Raw genomic sequence first — 24,353 nt, 5'->3', positions numbered from 1 at the left:
GTGTTTGCAGACTGCAGGCCAAATCCTGGTTCACAGCAGCTGGGCCCAAAATCCTCCTCTGGCCTTTTGACAACTGCCATTTGCTCATGCTGAGAAGTACATGCACATAGATTAGTCTATACCGATACAACTGCATCTACAACAGGAGCACACAAGAACAGAGTCACTGTCTGATTGCTAACAGTTGAACACAAGCAAAACAAATATCATTTTTGATTCTCTAGGGTGACTATTAAAGATGCATTTAACTATTAGTTAAATGAACTTTGATAGTAAATACTGGTTACTACTGTCTAATTTGCGTGCTTGAATTCATACTTCATACAAGTATAAATAAGTCTTAAGTTTGGGCATATTCAGAAGCTTACATTTGTTTCCATTTGTTTCCACAGTCCTGTTTTCTCACATTTAAACTATATTTCTGAAAGTAAATCCCCTACACTGGCCCTGGTCCTGGTCCTTTCCTCAACCCAGAAACTCTAAACCAGTCCCTAACATTAAGAATTACCCTACAACCCAACAAAAGTGGGAACATAGAGTTGACCCCATTTCATTGTGTTAATGCCACAAAACTTTCTGTAGGTGCATTGTACGGCTCAACAGCTGCTATAGCTGTTTACAAGCTAATTACCATAAACTGTGCATGGCAGCTGCACACTTATGTTATATATATTTACATTTCAAGGAAACTTTGGTATTTTTTGTAAATGCTGTTGTTAATTATTTTGTATCATATCTTTATGGTAGTTAACATAACTACGCCACATATGAAGAACTACACTTGGTTATTGTTGTAGGCTATATATTTAAGTACAACATAAAATGATTTTACATTGTACATTATAGTAAGCTGCCTATAGAATACTGCACTCAGTGTAGGATCAGTGCTAGAGTACCGGCACTTAAAGGTCAGGTATCACCTCAAGACTCTTAACTAATTCAGGCACAAAGTAAAGCGAGCATCCCCACTACACACCCTATGGAAGAGGATTAAAGCTCTCATTCAGAGAACAGAAATTATATTAGAGGAGCGCAGATCAGACAAGGACAGTATGGGCATCTGTTGTGGCTCTGTTCCATGTCACTAATGTTAAGCAGAAATGAGTAAACAGGGGCGTGCGCAATGAAGACCACATAATACCCTGTGAATGAACCTGCTTTTCAAAGAGAGAGTCATGTAACAGACTGATGGGCGCCACCAAACACGTTTCAATGGCTAAAATATACAACCTGCTCACTTAAACTTTTTACAATTTCATTTCGTAACAAAAACAGATTGAACAATATATTGTGCAGAACCACTGTGCAGTGTAAACAATGCAATTCGTTTGAGGCGTTTCTCTATGAAGAAATAAAACGAGGAAAAAACGATTTTATGCGCAACAGTTGTTCTATTTTAAAGTCCAAACTGTGGGAGGCTGTAAAATGAAAAGTTACCTTGTATCTTACCTTCTCAGAAGTCACGTTACTACATCAAACAAACTTTGTCCCTCGTGATGTACAAAAGTCATGGTGTCTGGTGCGCACTGGATGGACTCAGTGCTGCGCGCGCCCTGTCCTCTGCCCCTCTCAGACGGTAGTCACGGCAGAGGAAGTGCTCCGGCCAATCAGCCACAAAGGGCCAGATGTGACCGTGATATAACGCCGACAACATGGCTATGATTAATTTGGCCAATTGTCCACAAGCAGTAATCCTCGTGCCCCTGGTGTTCTTTAGCTGTCATGCACACTCTGTAAGCAAGGGGCACTGAGAGGGAGGGGAGAGGAAGGAGATTAGAATAGGATTGTTTCCTATCCCTTACCAAGATGCTTTGTGTTTCATAGCAACTGAACACACCACACCTGCCTCAGTATCCTGTTTCATGCAAACTCTTAAACACACATAGTACATAAACTTTATTTTCTTATAGTCTTTGCTGAACACTTGTAGGGCAATCAATCATAAACATTTCTAAATGCAAATTTGCTGAAACACAATCTATTGAGTTTATATGTACCATCTAATATGTAGCTTGCGCACATTTTAACGTGATATGAGCATCCGGAGCATCTCCAATGAACTTTTGACCCTACTGTTTTACTCCAGATGAAAAGCGTCTGCCGTCTGGACTCTCGGCAGCTCTGGATCAGGGACATGAGTGGAAGCAGAGCCCCCCCTGCTGGTCAAATGTGGTTAGAGCACTCAGGTGATAGAAGATGACTGAAGGTTTAAATTGTTTTGAATCCTTATAGCCCTTCGGACACACAAAATTATGCACTCAATTGCTCTATAGGTCTAATTATGATGGGTTCACTCTTTTTCTTTAAATATATAGGTCTGCATAAATAGATTCGTTTCACAGTATCCACAAAACGCATAAACTATAGACCATGTGCTGTGGATAATTATAGAAGAACAATTTAGCACCGGTGTTACAGTTTTACAGAAAAGTTCATTTGTCAGAGAGGCTATAACCAAGGTTAAAAATAGATGGGAACAGTAGAAGATGATGTGTTGATGAATTATTAATGTAGGGTGGATATTTCGGGACCCAAAAAACGAGAAATGAATTGACTGCTAAGGGAAGACATTATTTTCACTTTTGAGGGTAGGCCTTTAGGCCCCTTTTTCACATGTTTTAAAGTAGGCTATGTCATTATTCAAATGTCATAAACATGACCTGCCTGTGTACACAGATGTGAGGGAAATAAGTTCAAATTAAATACATCTTTTACTGATAACAACTGTAATGTTATTGATTATTAATTACCCTACAGAGAACATAAGGCACGATGACCAAGTTGATCATGTGAGTGAGTCTCTCATTTGGGTTGCCAGTTTATTGCCAGTTATGTACAATCGCGATTCTTCTAAGAGCCATTAGGGGGCAGTAGCATGCACACAAGCCATATTTAGTTAGGCTGCCCTGATAATTCTCAATTGACAAAATGTCACATGAAGGCATTTTAAGATTTTGTTCCGGTTCTGGTTATAACACAAACATGAAATCACCAAATCACAGGCTATTATTAGGCTGAAATATCATTAGTTTGAACTAAATTCACCAAGCCTAACAAACTATTTTGTACTTCAGTCTGCATCTATCCATTTCTTTGTTTTCAGTTAATAGTGAGTATTATGTAAATGTTGTAGAACTTATGCTGCATATTTACGCCTGAGTCTAAGCCCTGTTTCTTTATAACTGTCTATCCCTGTAACAGTAAATTCCTTATATTAAAAAATGGTCCACTTCTCATCCTCCAGTCCCTCCATTTATTTCTGGGCTTTATTAAAGATTGTGTGTGAGTGCTGTGCATATTTGCGTTATATGTGATGGAGGGGGACAGCAGAATGTAGGCCAAACCCATAAATCAATTGCATTCATTAAATGCATTGACAGCTGGTGCTTCCCTATGGCCTCCTTCCTTTCTCATACATCAAATCTTGTCTTTAAAATATTCACCTTACATTTTCTTCCTTCAATAAGACAGCCCTCTCTAACTGCCAGGACACTATTTTTGTGTAATTTTCATTGTTGCTGGTAACCCACGCACCTACAATGTTTTGCTTATACATCATTTGAGAGCAAGGAGGAGGCAGTCCCCATTTCCACAAAGGAAACCTGCAGAGTGCTAAAAATAGAACAGGCTAATATAGGGGGAATCCAAAAGCTTCCCCTCCTCCACTTCACTGGTGGTAGTAGAACATGGATAGACACAGCCAGAACCCCCCTATGGAACATGCTCTGCTATAAAGAAGGCTCCAATGGACAGGCCATTAACTGGGATGTGTATTAGGTTATAAATCAGTTCCACAGCAATGTGCCCAAGTGCTCCCTACACAAGAGGTATTCACTTAAACTGTTACAGCTTGAAACATACAAGTACAAATCCTCAATCTATCAAAATGACAACAGTTAAAATGAGAATACAGCTGTAGGTGGTCAATGTATAGAGGCCTAATTTATTGATTGGCACAAAAAATTAAGCAACAAATAATTTGCCTTTAAAAATGACAGTTTGGCCTTTTTCCTTTTTTAATATATCAGCATCAGTATTCATTTGCTATAATATGTTCCTTCCAAACATGAATGCATGTTTATGCTATTCAAAAAATATCTGGTAGTTTCTACTACGCTGTGGTTTTCTTAGTTGCACTGGGTAAAATCTCCAGTGGTGTTTGCCACCTGTGTTTCTCCATGGAGGTGGTATTGTTTACTGACATGGCATTTAACTTACTTTGCATTTATTCAAATTTGGGTGTTTTTAATACTAAAAACACCTAGAAAATATGTGTTCTTACTTGCCTCTCAAGAAATCTGACCTGTAATTTTTCCTAGTGGTGACATGTTCTTGACTTCATGGACATAAATATATTTAATGCCATTCTGAAAACGCAATAGCATCTCCACAGAGAAAAGCAGGTAGCATACACACCAAAATTACATTGTGCAACTTTAATACATAGGTAATTAAACACTAATTGTTGGATCTATATACATTTTGGTCCAGTTTGGTCCAGTGTCTGGACACTTCCGTATCATAGAGACAGAAATCAATCATGAGAATCTTACTGCCTCACTCGTGTTGTAGTGATTCGATGAGGGCTGGACACTGGATGACTAAATGTTTAGTTAGCAAATACTAAAAGAGCAATAATTACACATATGACACTCAGATGTGTTGCTAAATGATAACAATGACAAAAGTGCAGATAACGACACAACACTTGTGTCATACTGTGCCGTTTAGTTCAGTTCTGAACGGCAAAACAAGAGTCTGTCAAATGTTTGAATACCATTATCCTCCACTGTTTCTCTCATCTTCACTTTCATTGTCAAAGCTTTTATAAATAAAGTACTTTGCTTTCTGAGTAAACCACAGAGAGCATAAGATTCACTTAGTGAGAGGAGTAGGGCACCGAACCACTGAGGAGGTGAAGGTCGATAGGCAATTCAACTCTACCTCTATAATGGATGTGAAAGCACCCGCATTAGAGGGCTGCCTGCCATAGTGGTGCTCAGGCCAATTTATTCACTCTATAGTTATAACAGTCCTACAGCTGCTCAAAGATAACATATCTAATAATAATACTTAAAATAAGACTATTACGTCTACAGGTATATTGTCACCAATGGCATCAACATGTTTGGGGCATTTTATTCGTATTTGTTTTTGTGATAGTCTGAGGGTTTTCTTTATGTGGCTTTGCTGAGATAAAACAAAACATGGCTTAGATGTTTGAAACCACTTTGAGTGCACACACTCAAAAGCCAAGACTTTACAAGCACCCATAATAACTGCTGCACACAGCAGCACACAGTTTATACATTGCATCGATTTTCATATTATAGCTCTGTGTCTGATATATGCAGGAATTAAGACACAGGAAATAAGATACTAATATGTTTGCTGTAGTTTCAGCATGTTAATTATATGACTTAAAGTACTTCAAGATGTCATTCAGATAATAAGGTTAAAACTAAACAAAAATGATACAAATAATCACCCTTTCATAAAAAAAATATAACACTTGTTTATACAATTTCAGATCCAGTAGCATTATCAAACATAGACAACATTTCACAAGTAATACAGCTTTTATTTGTGGGTTAATTGACAAGCAAACACTTGTATTCCCTGGTACAGAGGGACTTGGGCATTACAGAAGCATAGTTTTAAAGCAGAAGCTTAGGAAGGTATTTAACACAGTTTATTATTTAGTGCTTGGCTACATGTGTTCCATATTGAGGCAAAAGTCCACTCACTTCCACTGAAACCTCAGATTACTTTTTGTTTTCTACAGCTGTATATTTGACACATGAAGTGATTAAATATGCTAGGTTATAGGTTAACTTTAGTGTGAAAGAAAACTTTTGGTCCTGATAAAGAGCAAGAAAGAGTCCAACACAGCGGTCCACATGTCATATCATGTAGTACTGTAAAGTGCTGTGCACTGTGGCATTGACTTTGCACACACATCTGAATAGAGTGAGATAGAGGAAACGTGAGCAGTGTTTATCAAAGTTGTGTCACTTCATTTCAGAAGTTGTTTGAATCTCAGTAGCATTTTTTATGGTTGCCATTTTTTTCAAAACAAATGGCTTCAGCTGCTTCAAAACATCAGAGCATCTATGTGCAGATACTGCACTCCAGGTTGTTCAGACCCAGGTTTGGTGTCTCACAACATGTCTTAAAGAGCAGAGCTCTAAGTGCCTCTAAAAGCTCTCTATTGCCATTAATCCCATCTCCTCCTGCTGTAGATAGACACACAGATAGATAGGAAACACTGCAGACACAATTGAACACATTGGAGTCACAGGCAGTGCTGCTATTGTGCTTCTGGCCTGACTTCAGTGGAGTGAGGAGCTGGTTAAAAGTCACAATCTGTGCCATAGTTTGTAATAACTGTAAATTTCGCATTTGTTAGATACAATACACTCAACATGGGACTTGAATGGCACAGAGGCTATTGCACTTGTTTTTTGTTATATGAATACATACTTCAGGTTGTTATGTATTTTTTCAGTGCATGCTACAATGAATAATTTACATGCAGCAATACAAAAGCTATAATTTTAAAAGTAGCAGATGAAGGACATTTACCTCAAGCACCACAACTCTTGAACATATCAATGTAAAATGGGATGATGGAAGCGTAAGACTCATCAGGACACACACCACACATGTAAACATGATATCATTGTAAGATATGCATGTGGCAGCACATATGTATAAAGCCTAAATAAGGACACACTATAGTGCTCAATCATTCCTACAGCTTTTAAGACGTCAGTTACCAGCAGAAATGTTAGAAGTGCTTATATAATATATTATCTTGTAATTATATGGCTTCATATTAAGACTATTTCCTCCAATATCATTTTTTTTTCTTTCAAAAAATGAATTGCTTTGACCTGGTGCACAGCAATGTTAAGGGGGCAGACATAGGAAAAATAATGGCAAAAGTATAAATATTAAATAGGCACTCGCATGTTATATGATAAACAAAGGATGAATGTACACTTCATTATGTAAACAACTACATATTTTGTGAATATAGAAAATATAAGCCCACTTTAAAGTATTAAATAAACTTTAGTCCTCTACACGTCCATGTTTGGATCGTGAGAGATGGACCCCCGCAGATCTAACACACTGTCAGCTCACTGTATCAGAGCAGCTCCTCTCATAAACAGCTGTGATCCTGTCCCATTTGTCTGGCCTGCTTCTGTGCAAGGACATTGATAGTGGGGGTGGCAGAAAAAAAATGTAATGACCTTTTTATACAGTATTATTTTTCCTATTCAAAAATTTAATTTAAAAAATTACCTCACCTATCAATATCTTTCAAGCAACATGTAGGGGCAGTTTGAGCAGAAGGCAGCGACTAGTGGTCCCAATATGTTAGGTTAGTAGGTTATTACTGTTTGAGCTACTATATGGCTACTGCGAGGCAGAATGACTACAGTTACACAATTAAGAGTAACTTCATGCAGACACGCAATAATGTCTCTAATAAAATGGCAGTTCTTTACTCTCCAGTCCAGGCCTGGCAGGGCCTAGAAGACCATACTGGTCATAGTAGAGAATGTGGTTAACCTCAGATATCCGCTCTGGGCTACCATACACTGTGTGTGCCATACACAGGCCTTCACACTTGTATAATTAAGGTCCAGGACCCAGCTTATCTCCTGTAAGGCAGCTGACTTTATACATCTGTGCGCATCTTTGTGATGTTGACATAGTTAGTGTTGGTCAATGTGCAGTTGCCTGTTTTCATGCTCTCAGGCCTGAAGTCCTCAGTACTGTGGTTTACTGCCTCCTGGATCTCCACATAGTCCGATTTACTGAGAGTGGAGCCACTCCCACTGCGACCACTTTTCTTCAGGTCGTCTGCTGAGCTGGCCTTAGGCACGCTGGGAATGTTCAAATACTGTGCCTGTTCCTCTCCCTCGGTCTCTCTATGATAGAAGTAGTTGAAGTTGGATACAATGACAGGTACAGGCAGAGCAATTGTCAACACGCCAGCAATGGCACAAAGAGAGCCCACTATTTTCCCTCCTATGGTGGTGGGGACCATGTCTCCATAGCCCACCGTGGTCATTGACACCACGGCCCACCAGAAGGCTTCGGGGATACTGCTGAACTGAGACTGTTGCTCGTCTGCCTCTGCAAAGTACACTGCACTGGAGAAGAGGATCACCCCGATGAAGAGGAAGAAGATGAGGAGACCTAGCTCACGCATAGAAGCCTTTAGAGTCTGCCCAAGGATCTGCAGCCCTTTGGAGTGACGGGACAGTTTAAAGATTCGAAACACTCGCACGAGACGGATTACTCGGAGGATTGCCAAAGACATGGCTTGTTGTCCCGCCTCCCTGTCCTCTGGCCTCTCTGCCAGCTCTGTACCAAGGGTTATAAAGTAAGGAATAATTGCAACAATGTCAATAATGTTCATTATGTTTCCAAAAAATCCAGCTTTGCTAGGACAAGCAAAGAACCTCACCAGAAACTCAAATGAAAACCAAATGATACAGAGAGTTTCTACAATAAAGAAGGGGTCTGTGAAATATGTGGAGGTATCGTAAGTGGAGGTGGCATTTGACATTGATGGGAAGAAGTTATACATTTCCTCTTCTTCTTTTCTAAAAACTGGCAATGTCTCCAAACAGAAGCTAACAATAGAAATGAGAATGACCATGACTGAAATAATAGCAATAATACGAGCTGGCCCCGAGCTCTCTGGATATTCAAAAAGGAGCCACACCTGTCTCTGAAACTCATTCTCTGGTAACGGCCGCTCTTCTTCTTTTATAAACCCCTCATCTTCTCTGAATATCTCCATAGCCTCCTCACCCAGCTCGTAAAAGCGGATCTCCTCAGAAAAAATGTCTAGGGTAACATTGACTGGCCGACGAAGCCGTCCTCCTGACTGGTAGTAATACAGGATGGCGTCAAAGCTGGGTCGGTTCCGATCAAAGAAGTATTCGTTCCTCAGTGGGTCGAAGTACCTCATCCTCTTTTTGGGGTCACCCAGCAGAGTCTCAGGAAACTGGGAAAGGGTCTTGAGCTGCGTCTCAAAGCGTAACCCGGAGATGTTAATGACCACCCTCTCGCAGCACTCATGGTCCGGCTCCGGGTCATACTGGTCCAGCGGTTGACCCGGGTGAGCTGCGGCCTCGTCCGCCGGGTCACTTGTGGCAACAGTCATTTCGAAAGGGGCCTGCAGCTTTCACACAGGGTGGTGGCCACAGGGCCAGACAGATGCCAAAAAGTTGATCCACTGGGACAAGATTTTAAAGCTGCAAGAGAAGATACCACCATTTTAATGTCAGTCTTTTACATGTAGTAAATATGTTTTATCCTTCTCCCGACAGTGAGGCGGGACAGAATGATTATGCTTGAGCGGGTGGAACCTTTTTATCTTTGGCTCTATTATGTCTATCCTGTTATAAGCATGCACTCTCTTTCTCTCTCTCTTGCTCTTCTAAGCCAGCTGTAGATCAATATGCTCAAATAATACTGTAACAACTAGGCGCAGCTACTCCAAACTAATCAGATTTCACACTGGAGTGGTGCACATAATGTGTGCAACAAATTCCACCTTTGTCTTTACAACTATTCGCTAAGAAGTTTTAAAAGAAATACTAAAATGTCTGGCCAGTTCAAATGTAACCCTATATATTATTGATGAAGTAATTTACTTGAAGATTATTGACCAAGATTACGTAACACAATAACAATGTTTTTTTCATCTGCTGTGTTGAAGCCGGAGGTGAGCGACGAATTTAAAGTTTGGCTGATGCATGCCCTAATGAGGGACTTTGTGTATTTGTTAGCCTAATGAAATCCAAATAAATCCTACCTATGGCTACTGAAACTTGAGAAGCTTGTTTACAGTCGCCTTCGCCTAACACGGCAGTGATGCTGCAGATCTGTAGAGCCCCTGTGGTGTCAATCAAACCGTCTACTCTCTGACAGCCATGTACCACCCCACAGTCACCCGTGGTCCATCCGGCTCTGCAGCGGCGTGGGAGTGGGAGAGGGGACAAGAAGGGTGAGGACGCAGCCGGGAGTCACCCCCCATGAGCCAGTGAGAGACACAGACATGTCAATGCGCAGGCAGCCAAGTGTGCTACAGTTCAAGCGGTGATGGGGCGAAGATGTTTAGCATTTGCATACACAGTGATAGACCCGTGCAACAGCCTAAAAATGAACTCCCATATGATATCTGCAGAGAATTACGAAAGGGAAGTTGCGTTAGCGGAGGCGCTGATGTCAGGGTTTCATCTAGCACGCTTCGATCAAATCACCTGTTTGATCCACATACAGGATTAATCTGTGTTTCGGTTTGTTGTGGCAAAAAAAACACTATTATATTCAATAATCTTTCTTTCTGACTGGAAAAATCCATGTGAACGCACCAATAAAGCGCAACAAATGCAGGCGGATATTCACAGCCCATTCCATGGAACAACAGTCTTCAGATGGCGCTCAGATGGTCGGAACTCACGAAATCTATCAGGGCTACAGCACACTGTGTATCTCAACCAGGAGCATGCACTGTAATGTTCAAACATTCACTGCCGTGTCATACTGGATTGTCAAGTGAGTTAGTTTGAAGTGGCAGATGCCAGGCATGCTCAAGCCATTTGCAACTTTCTTCTGTGTGGATCAAAACAGACTCCATGCACTAAACAAAGCAGCATAACATTAAGTGGAGACTAAGGATTCATTTCAGATAGTGGCATGCAGGAATTCACCCTGTTTCTTTCGGTACGCACTATCCTTAGTCCTCTTAAAAACGCCTTGAGGTTGTCAGTCCATTCCATCAAATCTCCTTTAAATACAAAATATGCGCTGACTGTGACATCTCATCACGACTGGATGTTGTGGATGTGCCGGTTCTCCACCTCTCATGTTTCTCATCAAAGTGGTGCGCGTTGGCTGCATTTGGACATCGCAGCGCATACTAAAAGCTCGTGCGCCTCGCCCCGTCCTTCTCGCGTGCTGCCTCTCTACACCACTGCCCTCTGTGCAATACATTAAAGGGGAAGCGCCACGCAGTGGAAAGTGTGGCAAACAGGCAGAGAGAGGCATGGATGGACAAGGACTACCAAGGAAAACAAAGTGTTCTGACTGTGTTAAAATGTATGGGCTTACCATATTCACGATGCAACAGCAAATGAAACTAGGTCATAGCTATTTTTGAAGCTCTGGGTTATTTTTAATCATTGTTTCCTTTTTTAACTGTCAGAACACAGGCCTGAAAACATTATAGTCCTGCACATCAACAGCATCAATAATACAAGAAACATATAAGGAACACATTTATGAGTAAATAATGAACTAAACAATGTTTGAAAGTGTACAAACCAGATCTGACAATAAAGACAGGCCAAAATCTCAAATCTCTGTTTAAGATGATCACATTGAAATCATTAAATTAATCAAATGAATTTTACTATTTAAACAATATTTGTGTTGCTGAAATATAGACTCGCTATAGAATCAACTTAAGAATACAAACTTCAACACTTCTGTTCACAGCAAACCACATTAAATGATCTACATCTAGTTTAAAGTCAAATGTACTTCTCCAGTCATGTTTATTTTTAAGAGGTGCATATGGAAGTCAACCGTAAAGATGGCCATGAAGAAAACAGTGACTCCATAATATCCCATGGGAAAGCACAAAGATTAGAGTAATGCAAATTTCCCATATACCATTGCCTTGGATTCGTCCGCCTTGCTTCTTCTCAAGGACAGGTTCAACATTATAGAGTATGCTCCTCCAATCAAAGTGTCAAAGTACTGATGGAGATGATGAGATGGTGCCGAGGGACAGTATGGCGCCCCCTCCGTGTTATGTGTGGGGTGGAGGTGGAGGGCAGTCGTTTGAGCACTCAGGTTGAAGGTCCCAATGGGAAGGTATTGACAGTTTTACATAAGCAAGCAGATGATTGCCCAGGAACTCTTAAAACCCTGTGGTCTGTACAGTATGTAAATGACCACAGACCATTATTAAGTGGAGGCTATAGTTGCAAAAAGATGTGAGTTAACAGACCCCAGTGCAGGTCAGGCAGAAACAAGAAAATATATTAATATGATCATGGTTATTATTAACACTACTACTACTATAATAATAATAATAATAATAATAATAATAATAATAATAATAACAATAACAATAACAATAACAATAATAATAATAATAATAATAATAATAATAATAATAATAATAATAATAATAATAATAATTGTCATTTTAAAACCCAGTAATATCCAGTATTCACTCTAGTTAAAATGGCTTCAAGTAGTTGTACAAAAAAAAAAAAAAAAAAAAAAAAATGAATGCACTTTGAATGCATCAGGTCTTACATAAACATTTTAGGAATTTCTTTTGAATGTTTTTTTATGAACATGTTATGTAATCAATAGGAAAAGTGGCTCTTGTCCCAGTCTGGCATCTTAGACTGAAAGCCACCATTATGATAGGAAAGAACAAACATTAAAACTGGAATGGCATGAAATATTGTGGAATTAAAACACGGAACCAAAGCTGGGCCTTTAACAGACCATTTTGACAGACCATTTTGGGGCCTTTAATCCCATATGCCTCATATTCACTCTCACCTTGAGGCTGGGCCAAGTCTGTCCAGATTGGGAGCATTGATTCTGTGTTGTTTTCAGACAGACCAGATGGAACCGTAAAAGGAAACTCAAGAATGCTTTCCAAGTAATGACCTGAGTGACTTTATAACTGCGTTGTTGTTTAGGTCTGTTGTTTGCACTTCAAATTGATTTGATTGATCACTGACATTTTTGGTCTACAGAGGAGCCTCATTTAAAAGCTATTGTACTGCACATGTGTAGTAGATACAGAAACATTGCATTCAACCTCCTAAATGTATTTCTTTGACTTGGCAACTAAAACATACCTCCCTTTTAATGAATGAACTTTGTCATAGCTTTTACACAAGATGCCCTTCCCGAGACACACCCCGTATACATAAGCATATATGTGTTTTGCCTAATGTGTACACCCAAATGTGAACATATATGAGTATCTTTTGTGTCTCAGAGAAAATCTTAGATTTTCTCTTTCACTGTCAGTGTGTGAGTCAGCAGATCCATCGCTCACAAAAAAGTCTCCACCCTTTCTCTCCAAACACAAGACGAGGCGTGCTGAAGGAGGGGAGAGAGGAAGGAGGGATGAGGGAAAGGAGAAACAAGCGTATGGTGCAGCTTGTGCCTGAGACAGCAGGGAGGAGCTGTGTCCTAGACGACCTCTGCTTATGATGCAGAAGGTGAACATGTACAAATACAATCAGCTCTTTGTAGTGCTAATTTTGTCGACCAAAATATTTTGTCAGTTTTTGTCAATGTCATTTTTTTGCTGACTAAAATTAAATAAGGTAAGTGATCATAAAGACCAAAGCAATGACTAAAAATGTACTGAATAAAACTAAACATTAATGAAAGTAACAAGTGGAGACTAGATCCAAGTTCTACTTTTCAATCCCAAAGTGCCAAAGCAGACCATTTGCAAACTCACTGTCCAGAGAACAGCTCTGTACATGTCCCATAAACCATTGCAATACAATTTATCATATTGTGTCATTATGGATTAATCTGACTAAATAGCCTGGCATTTTGATCCCCAAAAATCATTTCAGTCAAAAGACTAAACTGACAGATGGTCATTTGCAAGTTTGTTTATAATGTGTTTTTGGACAATAATAAAAAACCTACAAATAATAGCAAGGATGATACCCCAACGTTCTTGGGACAGCTGCTACTTGTAAACTGTATTCTGTATACTGTATTTCTTGTTAAAATTACTTTATCCAGGCATCTGATTAACACAACTGGTCTAACTCAAGACCCCTGTAGCTAAATATTATACTCTCCTTGCAGGAATGTCATATCAGCCATCAAATGTTATTTTGACCTGTTTTTAACCCATTTCATCATATACCATACGTCTATGTCCATTTCCCTCGAGTCCTCCCTGTGTGACCTTGTGGGTTTTCTACCTTCATACAGGCTGCAGTACTATTGTAATAATAGCACTCTACATTATCAGAACCTTACTTCACAGCACCCTACTCCAGTATTGATTTGTGGATTTACTTTCTGTTGTTTTCACTGCTGTAGACGAAAGAAAAAGGGAAAAATCAATATCTGAACTGAACCGATCCAGGAGGTGTGGTTTGGCTGTGAAGGGAAACCTCGCAAGTTAAGTAATGCCATCAATACTACCAGACACGAGATGCACAATGTCATAGTTTATGTATTGTTTTTCGTGACATTGCTGCATTTACAAATTCCCTTCATAAACACATGCTGCTGTTAAGTGCTGCCTGGTCAATTTAATCAAATCAAGAGATGTAATGTACACCAGCTCGTCTGGGAGTCATGTTTTATTATGTGTTTGGCTGCTGTAAATGGCAGGGACTTGTCGCTGCATCGTCAGACCGTTACTGGACTACATCAATGATTTTTGTGGTCGAATCTTACCGACAAAATATTTAACAAGACATTTAAGAAAAAGGTATATTTTAACAGCGTGTATAGGAAATATTAGTTAAACACCAAATTAGTAGTTTGACTTGTACTAAGAACAACATATTAAGGATAGTAGTGCTATAGAGATAAAGGTCACCGCGACAATGTGATGAGTCATGCAGCCCAGTGCACCACTGTAGTATTTCTCCATCTGCTGTCACTAACCAAGTCTTCCTCATCTCAGGACTTGTTTTGACAGCAACAATTCAGACGAGTGACAGCAGATCATCCCTAAAAGGTCCTATACTGTATTATGCAATTTTCTGATCTCTGTTATAATGTTGTTTCCTCATCAAAAACATTTATGGAGTTGTATTTTGTTTCATTCACACCTGTTCAACATACAAACCCTGTATATTTAGGAGTTCGTCTTTTCAACACTCAACACTTCGTTCCACTATTTTTAAACTTCATACACCTTTACTAGAATAAATCAGAGAATTTCAACTCTGGAACTGCCAATCTCTGATAAAGAAAAGGTAAAAGGTAGATGCAAACTAAAACTACCACTGCATGACATCACAAGGTGGAACAGAGCATCTTGAGCTTTGGAGATGCAGACAGACTATTAACAAAGGGTTACTCAAACGTGTAAATGAAACAAAACACTCAGGGTATGTTTTTGATGAGGTAACAACATTCTAATGTGGCTTAAAGCTCACAGGAGTAAATTTTGAGTAATACAAGACCTTAAACCATGAAGAATATTGCTACTACTTATATGGACTATGGAAGTATCTGATACTGACCCATGTATAAAAATGCTTCACATGTGCCAAAGCATTTACAGCAAAATAACACACACTTAAACATTATATGAACCATACTCTAATCTGATACACAATAGAATAACTGATGATTTTAAGTTATATGAACAAAAAGCAGTTACCAATGCCTTTAAAATGTGGGTGTGTCACTAAAGTACTGGGCTGGTAACATAAACCCAGCTAAATCTGAAAATGCGGAAGGAACAAAATACTCCTACAGCGAAAATATGAAAGGAAAGAATGATGGACAGGGCTGCGTGTGAGAAGATGTTGAGGAGGGTAAATGTAGAAAATGAAGTGGGACATCTTTTGTTCATATGTCTGCAACTGTCATATGGTAAATTTAAATGCCTCTATGAGAATTTAGGTTTCACAGCTCAGTGATTTTAGTTATCTTCTATTTTTTTCATTTTATTTGTTCTTTTTAATGTAATGTAATTGTAATGTAATAAATATTTAGATTAGAAAATGTGAGTGTGTCTAGGTGTTGGTGTGGATATGCATAGATCAATATCAGAACATCGTGTACAGGTCAGGATATTCACCTTGACTACTGCCTGCAGATCGACCAATCAGCACTCAGGAGTAATCCAATTTTTGAAGATGCTCTAGCAACAGCATCATCACCCACAGCAACCAGCTTTCCCAGTGGCTGCGCTCGGTCCCTGCTGGTACAGACCCAAAATATACCTACAGGAAAAAGTGTCAAAATATAAACTGAACTAGACTTGGTTTTGAAATGGCAATTTACTTTGGCACTGAAGACCCTTTTACTTGTTATTACTAGGTAAACCATATTTTTGATTCTAATTAATCCACAAGAGGGCACAAATCAGTCTATTTTGTCTGCTTTCCTGCCAAGATTGTCTGGAAGGGCATCAGGTGTCAAATCTGTGAATGGACAAAGATTTGTTTCTGTTGCAGGTGGAAAGAGGACAAATAAAATGATAAATCAGCACATGAGGTAATGTTTATAATAATTGCAATAATAATTTAAACAGGATTTGGTTCAAATGCTGTGATTTTAAGAAAGGAATATCATGATTTGACTCTTATACTTGTGGTTGATACTTCTCTATGCAACAGCAGATATTGGCATTCAGCATAGCCCCTCTTATCCAAATGACTGGAGACCCCGGTGAGCCTCCATCTGTCTGCTGCACACATACACACGCCAGTTAAATTACTCAGTGTGACGTGCAGACAGGCCTATATAAAGCACATATATCTTAACAAGGAATCCCTGCCTCCTCCTGTGCTCCTCTCTTCTGAAGGTGACCGTGGTGTTGTGGCGTAAAGACATTCACTTTTTTTCCCCCTCCTACAACCCTCTTGTGTTGCTATGGAGATTCCTTCCATAGCAACTAAGTGGCTCAATGGCTGATGGGAAATGGTAGTGACATCATAGGTGCTGTATTTCAATGATCTCTAAAGTCACTACATGCAGTATAGTAGGTTTCCATTTCAAGCACGACAAATGTGATTCATGGGAATAACACATATTTCCAAGAACCTTATAATTAATAGTGGTTTGTGTAATTAGAAACTGCACAAATTAAAATATTATAAATACTTGAAATATTTCACTATTTGTGTGTTCATATACAAATTCATCTTAGTTTGAGTTGGTTTAAATATACAGTTAGTAATATTGCAGTTTACTTATGATGTATATGACCACACAACAGCCAGAGTTATGAAGTAAGCTGTGGGGTCACCCAGGCGATAAAGCACAAATACTGGTACACAGCAGACAGCGGAGCAGCAGTAAACCTCACGGAGAATGTTAATATTTACCCCTCTAGCACTTGGACCAAACTAAGTTTTCCCTACGGCCCAGACACAACTCAACAGGTCAGAGCAGTCAGGAAATGGGGAATCACTTTTACTACATTCTAATTACTGTGTTTAACGTGAGGTGTATCAAATTATGATTATAATGAGACCATATGCGCTTAGCCAGATTCTTGGTTTGTTTTTGATACGATTTTTTTCTGAATAAGAAAACATCCACAGTAGCTGAGTTACATAACAATAACGACAAGAAAAGTACTCTTCTTATACTGGTCATGTTGATGACAGAGTTACACAGAACAAATAATGACATACAGGGCCCTTCCCATTTGAAAGCACAGGTGCACTCTGGGACATAGGAAAGCCCTTCAGTGACGTACACATATACAAAGTGAATTGCATTTATCTGTGTTGTTCTTCAGATCACGGATTGACAGGAGACATTATACTGTATTGTACCACAGAGCACATAGATATGACAAAGGCATATGGTTAACAGTCTTTCATTGGTATCACAGTATTATCAATGTTGGCCTCAGCTTTTGATTCGAAGCAAACACTGTTGGCAAGTTTTAAATCCCACATTATTACACAGCAAGTAAATACTTCTTTTGGCAATGAAAAGTGCCTTTCAAAAATTCTTCAAACAGTCCATACAAAAGCTGTATGAGTGATGTCAGTTCATTTAAAATATGTGCTAGGATTATTACTGCAGAGGTACTTTTTGGTAATTCTGATGCTGCAGGACCAAAAAAAAAAAAGATTGTATGTCTGTGTCCTTTTTGAGCCGTGCCATGGAAGAGAAGATCTGCTGAATATCACATGATTCATCTGTGTTGAGGAGTGCAGCACAAACAAGGACTTCAAACTTCTTTGAGTCTTGTGGAAGACCACCTCCACTCCATCCCTGAGAGAAGTCATCACAGGTCAGTATAATATGAGCCATTTACCACCCATGATACTATGTTTTAATGAGTTATATTTACCAAAATAGGATCCATGCGGTAGGACCATTGGGATTCCAGGAGGCCTGAGCTTTAATGGAACGGCTCACGTCTGCAATATATCACAGCAGGTTAGACAAAAACAAAGACAGTTCAGCTGAGTCCACACTGGTCGTCTTCAACCCATCATCCAAACTTACAGAAGACGACAAGCATAAAGTGAGCAAAACACAAGCTTAGATTGATATGTTTTTTGTTTTGTGAAAAATTTAAAAACAAATTATTATTTTCAAGAATATGTTCACAGCTATAACATTACATGATTACATATTAAGCTCTGCTCAAAGTAAAGTTAAATTTTATTTTATTTTTTTACATATTTACAGTGGGTAAAATTCCTTTACAATCTCAAAGGAGCACTTTACCCTGAATCCTCAACTATATTTCAATCATGATCAATATTGGCTCCAGCCTACACAGGGATGTTGAAGGTCCTAAGAAATTAGCTCTCATTTAAGTGATAACTTGAGCTGCCTTTTTCATGGATGAAAAATGAGGTAATGTCAAGGGTCAGAAGGGAAAGCAATAGTTATAAACGCAGTCACCCCTCCCACTTTGCCTTGGGCAAGACTAATGAAAATGCCCTAATAATAAGTGAGCCATGACAGAGGTGTAAGATCCACGCACACATGTGTAGAGGGAGGGACACTGTGCACTAAACATGATTAGATCTGTTTGATTAATAGGTTACCTATCCCACCTTTTTATCCCCCTCTCGCCTACAGTCCTGTTTCAATTAAAGCTATCACAGGCAGGGAGGAACTGCATAAATCTAGACATGAATCTGCATGGAAGTGGAGGTTTAAATTTCCACACAGTGTTCTTATATCTACAACTTGATCCTAATACTCTGATTTAGTTGTTAATGAGCAGGACAATGTTTACTAGCATAAAACGGGCATGTTGTTTCAAACTATTAATGTTGGTTTTTTTTGGGGTTTTTTGACCGTTGAGTCTAAAGACAGAGGTCACATCACATCAACAGACATGATGGTATATGAACCATCTGCTGTATTCATAGGTGATGTAGCCAGTGGGGGGAGGCACTGAGCCCTGCTGGGTGGGCAATGGACTCTTGCAGTTGCTCATCTCGGACAAAAAGGTTAAAATGATTACCTGGCAGCATTGTTTATAGTCTGCAATGTCCTTTCCAGTCTCTGCCAATATCATGTGTGATGAATTCTTCATTTTAGTTTCTTTTTCAACTATTCATAAAATTGTACATATAAATTTACGAAATGTTCCCCATGCTTTTAAAGCTTATATGACAGCAGTGTGAGTACCCTGATAGTCTGGAAAGGACATCAGGTCAGCAAAATTGGATTAGTTTATTTTACAGTCTTCTTGACTGTCTTATTGACTGTACAATAAACCAGTTACTAACCGCAAGAAACACGATGCACGATGACAGGGTGACACGGGGTGTTTGCTCAGTACTCACCAGCTTCATGGAGGTAGAGCGGCCTCTAGTGGACGTCCAGAGTTGTGCATCCAGAACGCGCCGAGCTCCACTTCCATTCATAATTCCCCACGCCTCTCCACGTTTCTTCTAATATGATTCCCAGGGGCAGTAGATGGTAATAGTAAATCATTGTCATAGTCGGAATAGTTTAAATATTTGAGCATATTTTACCGGGGACAGAGATTTTAGGATTGAAAAATGGCCAAGTCTTCGTTCTTCAGCACAGCATCCTCGCCAGCAGGGGGTTACTGTGGTAACAAGGGTGCTATAGCAACGATGACCAGGGTTACTCAGACGTTACCATGGAGACCCAGCGGGCTCTATTTGAAGCATCCGACAGAGAGGCGCTCCATCTTTAATAATCAGCGCGCCTTTTTCTTTCACACGAGTCTCGAGCCGTTAAAGAGGCATTGATACACGAGAGGTTGGCCTCTTTGTGTTAACATGATGCATAACACGCTACATTTTACATCGAGGGGTTATTTGTGTAACGACAGTAGCATTTGGACTAGACTTTCACGCACAATAAAGGCATAACACAGAACGGTCTAGTTGAGATAATAAACTGTTTTAAGACATCATTCGCACATAACTCATTGGCTGGTTATCATGACTGAACACAACGCATGTAATTACAATGTGAGTGTCCTTACTGTTTACATTGCCACGGATTAAAAGCTTTTAGTTCCACCTGTTGAGACAATGAGGTGCATGGAGCAGTTTTTTTCTCCGCAAGTAGGCTATTTCTTGGACTACAGGCCTAAAACTCGGTTCGCCAAACGCGCATGCGCACGGTACACAATTAGGCTATGAATTCACGTAATTTATGTAAAAAATCCCTGTGCACAAAGCGATTGCTCTTTCTGTTTTCGCTCTCCTCCTTGTGGCAGCGCTGCTGCACGCGCTGATGCGTAACGACAGTGTGTTGACACCACTTCCTGGACAATTACAATAAAAGCTACACGTCAGTGAAAATTTTTTTGTTAATATTCACACAGTTTTGGGAGTTGTTCTGAGTGGTGGTGGTCGTTGTTGTAGGGAAGTTGGGTTGCTGTTTAAACGAACTGTTTATGCCGTGCTCTTCTATGACCATGTACTCGCTTTTGCTTAGTGAGGAAGATGAGCGAGTCTTCCTTAGTTCCTCCGCGTCCGCGAGCGGCTGACAGCTGCCCACGTGCAAGTACTGAGCCTGCTCCTCTCCGTCCGTCTCACGATGGTAGAAGTAATTGAAATTGGAAACAATGACTGGTACGGGGAGTGCAATGGTCAACACACCGGCAATGGCGCACAAGGAGCCAACAATCTTGCCCCCAATAGTAACTGGGTGCATGTCCCCATATCCCACTGTAGTCATAGTAACCACCGCCCACCAAAACGCGTCCGGGATGCTGTTAAACCCTGACGATGGATCGTCTGCTTCTGCAAAGTAAACGGCACTGGAGAAGAGGATGACACCGATAAACAAAAAGAAAATGAGCAAACCCAGCTCACGCATACTAGCCTTTAGTGTCTGTCCCAAAATTTGTAGCCCCTTTGAATGACGCGATAGTTTAAAGATACGGAACACTCGGACCAGCCTAATTACGCGCAGAATGGCTAATGACATGGCCTGTTGTCCGTTTCCCTGCCTCTCCGCCAGCTCTGTCCCCAAAGTTATGAAGTAAGGTATGATTGCCACAATGTCAATAATGTTCATGATGTTCTTTGAAAACGTGGCTTTGCTGGGGCAAGCAAAGAAACGCACGAGCAGTTCAAAAGAAAACCAAATAATACAGAGCGTCTCGACCACAAAAAACGGGTCTGAAAAGGGGCTTACGAAGTACGGGAGCGTGCCGTTACTGACAGGCGCGATGGCGATTGGGTCCCTGTTTTCATCTCTGAACTCTGGCAATGTTTCCAAACAGAAGATTACAATGGAGATGAGGATGACCAGGACTGACACGATGGCGATGCCCCGAGCTGGCCCCGAGCTCTCTGGATATTCAAAAAGAAGCCACACCTGTCTCTGAAACTCATTCTCTGGTAACGGCCGCTCTTCTTCTTTTATAAAGCCCTCATCCTCCCTAAACTTCTCCATGGCCTCCTCACCCAGCTCGTAGAAGCGGATCTCCTCAGAAAAAATGTCAATGGGCACGTTAACAGGTCTCCTGATGCGCCCTCCAGACTGGTAGTAATACAGGATGGCGTCAAAGCTGGGTCGGTTCCGATCAAAGAAGTATTCGTTCCTCAGTGGGTCGAAGTACCTCATCCTCTTTTTGGGGTCACCCAACAGAGTCTCAGGAAACTGGGAAAGGGTCTTGAGCTGCGTCTCAAAGCGTAACCCGGAGATGTTAATGACCACCCTCTCGCAGCACTCATGGTCCGGTTCGTATCGGTCCAGTGAGTGGTGGCCCGGGAGGGCCGCCGACTCCTCCAGCATGTTGTCACAAGCCACAACGGTCATCACGTCTGCCTCCGTGTCTGTATACCCGTGGTTCACCAGGTTGTCAGCCCGGGTTTTGTTCACGCTTTGCGCGGGTGATTGAAGGAGGCTAAGGTGGTCGTCCATGCGCGGATGAAGACGCACACAGGGGCGGCCTCCTCGCCCCCTCCGTGGCCCCCGCTCTACCACAACCGCCGCCACAGCCTTGTCTCTCCACTGCCGCGGACTACCTCACTCTTTTCTTCACTTTCACTCTCGACTGTTGCTGCACCCGCCCACAGAGAAGATCTGGGTTTATAAACACAGCGTCCACCCGCCCACTTGCGCGCTGGCAATGGGTACCTTTTTAGCGCGCATCCAATGGCAGAGCGCACCAAAAGGCACCAGAAGCAACAGACGGGCGTCATTCAACTCCATGGTTTGGGCGTGCCCGCCTCCCTCTGCCCATCTCCCAGTCTTGTATCACGCGTGTTCAATCAACAGCAACTCTCTTCTATACACAAGGTCACTGCCCGGACAAAGAGGACATATTGAAACATGTCAGAACTCACTTAGTATAGGCCACTCACAAGGTTTAACAGAAATGGATAACATGCGTGCGTCATGTAAGACTTTGTGACTACTAATTCCTCCATTATTTGGAATGACTGGAACAAAAAGTATATCCATTTCTAACTGATGTGCGTGTGCGTCCACGGGAAAAGGACCTCTGTAGTACCTGATGAGAGCGAGGTAGGTAAGCAACTGAGACAGAAATGAGAAACAACCTGTTCAATTGGCTCTGATAGCATTGTTTTGTTGCAGAACAAATAACAAATGGTGCATCCAAAACAAAGATCAGTCTGAAAATAAAGAGCTTAACATAGAAAGACACTGGTTTGAGCAATATTGCATCAGGTTGTATAGCCTAGTCTTAATGGCCCAAAAGCGCAAACCAAGTAGGAAACTAGATTTGCATTTCACACCTGAGATGTGACAGTCCTGATTCCATGGGATTAACTTCAGCTCCACCCTCTCACTGATGACTCTACAAACACTAATTTCCATTTACAGTATATCCAATTAAATGCTGCGTTAAGGTGAGACTGACAACAGCATAGTTGCTCTCCAAGGTACTGGATGCAAACTTTTTATCTTTTTCCCCTCAAAATTCAGTCCTCAAAACAACAACATACTGTGAAGAAAGCAAATATTCACACACTGATCTAAAATCATACACAATATACCATCATATTTCTGTCTATACAATTTAAGAACTTTTTTTTTATTAAAGTGTTACAATTCTTGCTGTTCTGTGCAGTGAATATGTATATATGTGTCCTTTTTAGTCACGCAGCCAGTGAGTGTCCCATCAGACAATTCAAACATGTTCATTTGTCTGTAGTTTACATACAGTCCGATCAATGCCAGCACACACTAACACTGCTCTGCTGCCACATTATGGACATGTCCTGAGAAATGGGCAAAATCTCCTTGTAAGTATAATGATTGTCACGGCCAAAAGTATAATTAGAATAATATATTTCACATTCAAGGACCTGTGTCAAAAGCAATTGACAATACAATCCACTCCATTAGGATTATACAGTTAGAGAATTATGTGGCCTTTTATTAGGGTCAAATGACACAGTATCTGAATAAAGAGCAGAACTATGGCTTTGTCCAATTTTTAGATTGCCAAAAAATCATACCATAGATAGCATAGGAGGGGTGATCATTTATAAGAATAATAGTCAATGATGCATGCATACACACATACAGTACACACATACTGTATTTTGTTTCATATGGGCTAAATACAGCCACATAGAGCAGCTTTCATGCTGAATTGGATCGTCAAGACTGGGCTCTAGCCATGACTGGATTTCAGAATATCAGAATATGTGACTCTGCCTCAAGGCTTTTAGGATTCTTCGGATTTAGGATACTTCGTGGCACAATGCAACGTTACAACCTCAATTTTATGAAATAGTAATGTTTGAATGTTTATTACAAAAATACTTCACTATGTAATCTAGTGAGTATACATCATAGATTCCGATTTAATCACTGCTCTGATTTTGTACAGAGCATTACAATGCATCTTTGTGCTGGATTTGATTTAGCATTGAGTTTTGCATTTGTGTTTATATATAGGCTGCTGTATGGAACAAGTGTAACAATAAAGTACATAATATGATTTTGGCAGCACTTCCGTTAAAAACACAGTATTTCATTTTCAATGTAGACCACTCAGACAAATTGACAGTTGAGTGTTTTTACGCTACAGCTATCCTTAATTCCCAACACACGCACATGCATACTTCCACATAGATCAACAAGTACAAAAGTACACTAAGTACAGTGAACGGGAA

The 24,353-nt window shown here is 40.4% G+C and overlaps 3 protein-coding genes across 4 annotated transcripts in view; all 3 read right to left on the bottom strand.

The window, feature by feature from the left end:
- kcna10a (potassium voltage-gated channel, shaker-related subfamily, member 10a) overlaps positions 1 to 1,603 on the bottom strand; it is a 9,928-nt gene extending 8,325 nt beyond the window's left edge. The window contains exon 1 of one of the 2 annotated variants that reach the window (XM_055223131.1): positions 1,450 to 1,603. The gene's annotated coding sequence lies outside the window, so the exon portion shown is untranslated. Of the gene's footprint in view, positions 1 to 1,437 lie in introns of both variants that reach the window. The other variant, XM_033968889.2, reaches the window with a different exon arrangement.
- Positions 1,604 to 7,329: 5,726 nt separating this feature from the next.
- Positions 7,330 to 9,228, bottom strand: kcna2b (potassium voltage-gated channel, shaker-related subfamily, member 2b). The gene has a single exon (XM_033969311.2). The coding sequence runs from the start codon at positions 9,188 to 9,190 to the stop codon at positions 7,691 to 7,693; it is 1,500 nt and encodes a 499-aa protein (XP_033825202.1). The 5' UTR covers positions 9,191 to 9,228; the 3' UTR covers positions 7,330 to 7,690.
- An 8,140-nt stretch (positions 9,229 to 17,368) lies between these two features.
- LOC117373331 (potassium voltage-gated channel subfamily A member 3) lies at positions 17,369 to 22,272 on the bottom strand. The gene is made up of 3 exons (XM_033969308.2): positions 19,557 to 22,272; positions 18,098 to 18,167; positions 17,369 to 18,018 (listed from the first exon to the last, which is right to left on the bottom strand). The coding sequence occupies exon 1, from the start codon at positions 22,123 to 22,125 to the stop codon at positions 20,536 to 20,538; it is 1,590 nt and encodes a 529-aa protein (XP_033825199.1). The 5' UTR covers positions 22,126 to 22,272; the 3' UTR covers positions 17,369 to 18,018; positions 18,098 to 18,167; positions 19,557 to 20,535.
- Between the last annotated feature and the right edge of the window lie 2,081 nt (positions 22,273 to 24,353).

This window comes from Periophthalmus magnuspinnatus, chromosome 7, assembly GCF_009829125.3.
Source record: "Periophthalmus magnuspinnatus isolate fPerMag1 chromosome 7, fPerMag1.2.pri, whole genome shotgun sequence".
NCBI lineage: Eukaryota > Metazoa > Chordata > Actinopteri > Gobiiformes > Gobiidae > Periophthalmus > Periophthalmus magnuspinnatus.
The sequence above is the reverse complement of the archived record's forward strand: the minus strand, read 5'-3'. Positions and strand labels throughout refer to the sequence as shown.

What these genes read in the sequence shown, in the direction of transcription:
- LOC117373331 (XM_033969308.2), bottom strand. Translation starts at nt 22,125, where the DNA reads ATGGACGACCACCTTAGCCTCCTTCAATCACCCGCGCAAAGCGTGAAC.
- kcna2b (XM_033969311.2), bottom strand. Translation starts at nt 9,190, where the DNA reads ATGACTGTTGCCACAAGTGACCCGGCGGACGAGGCCGCAGCTCACCCG.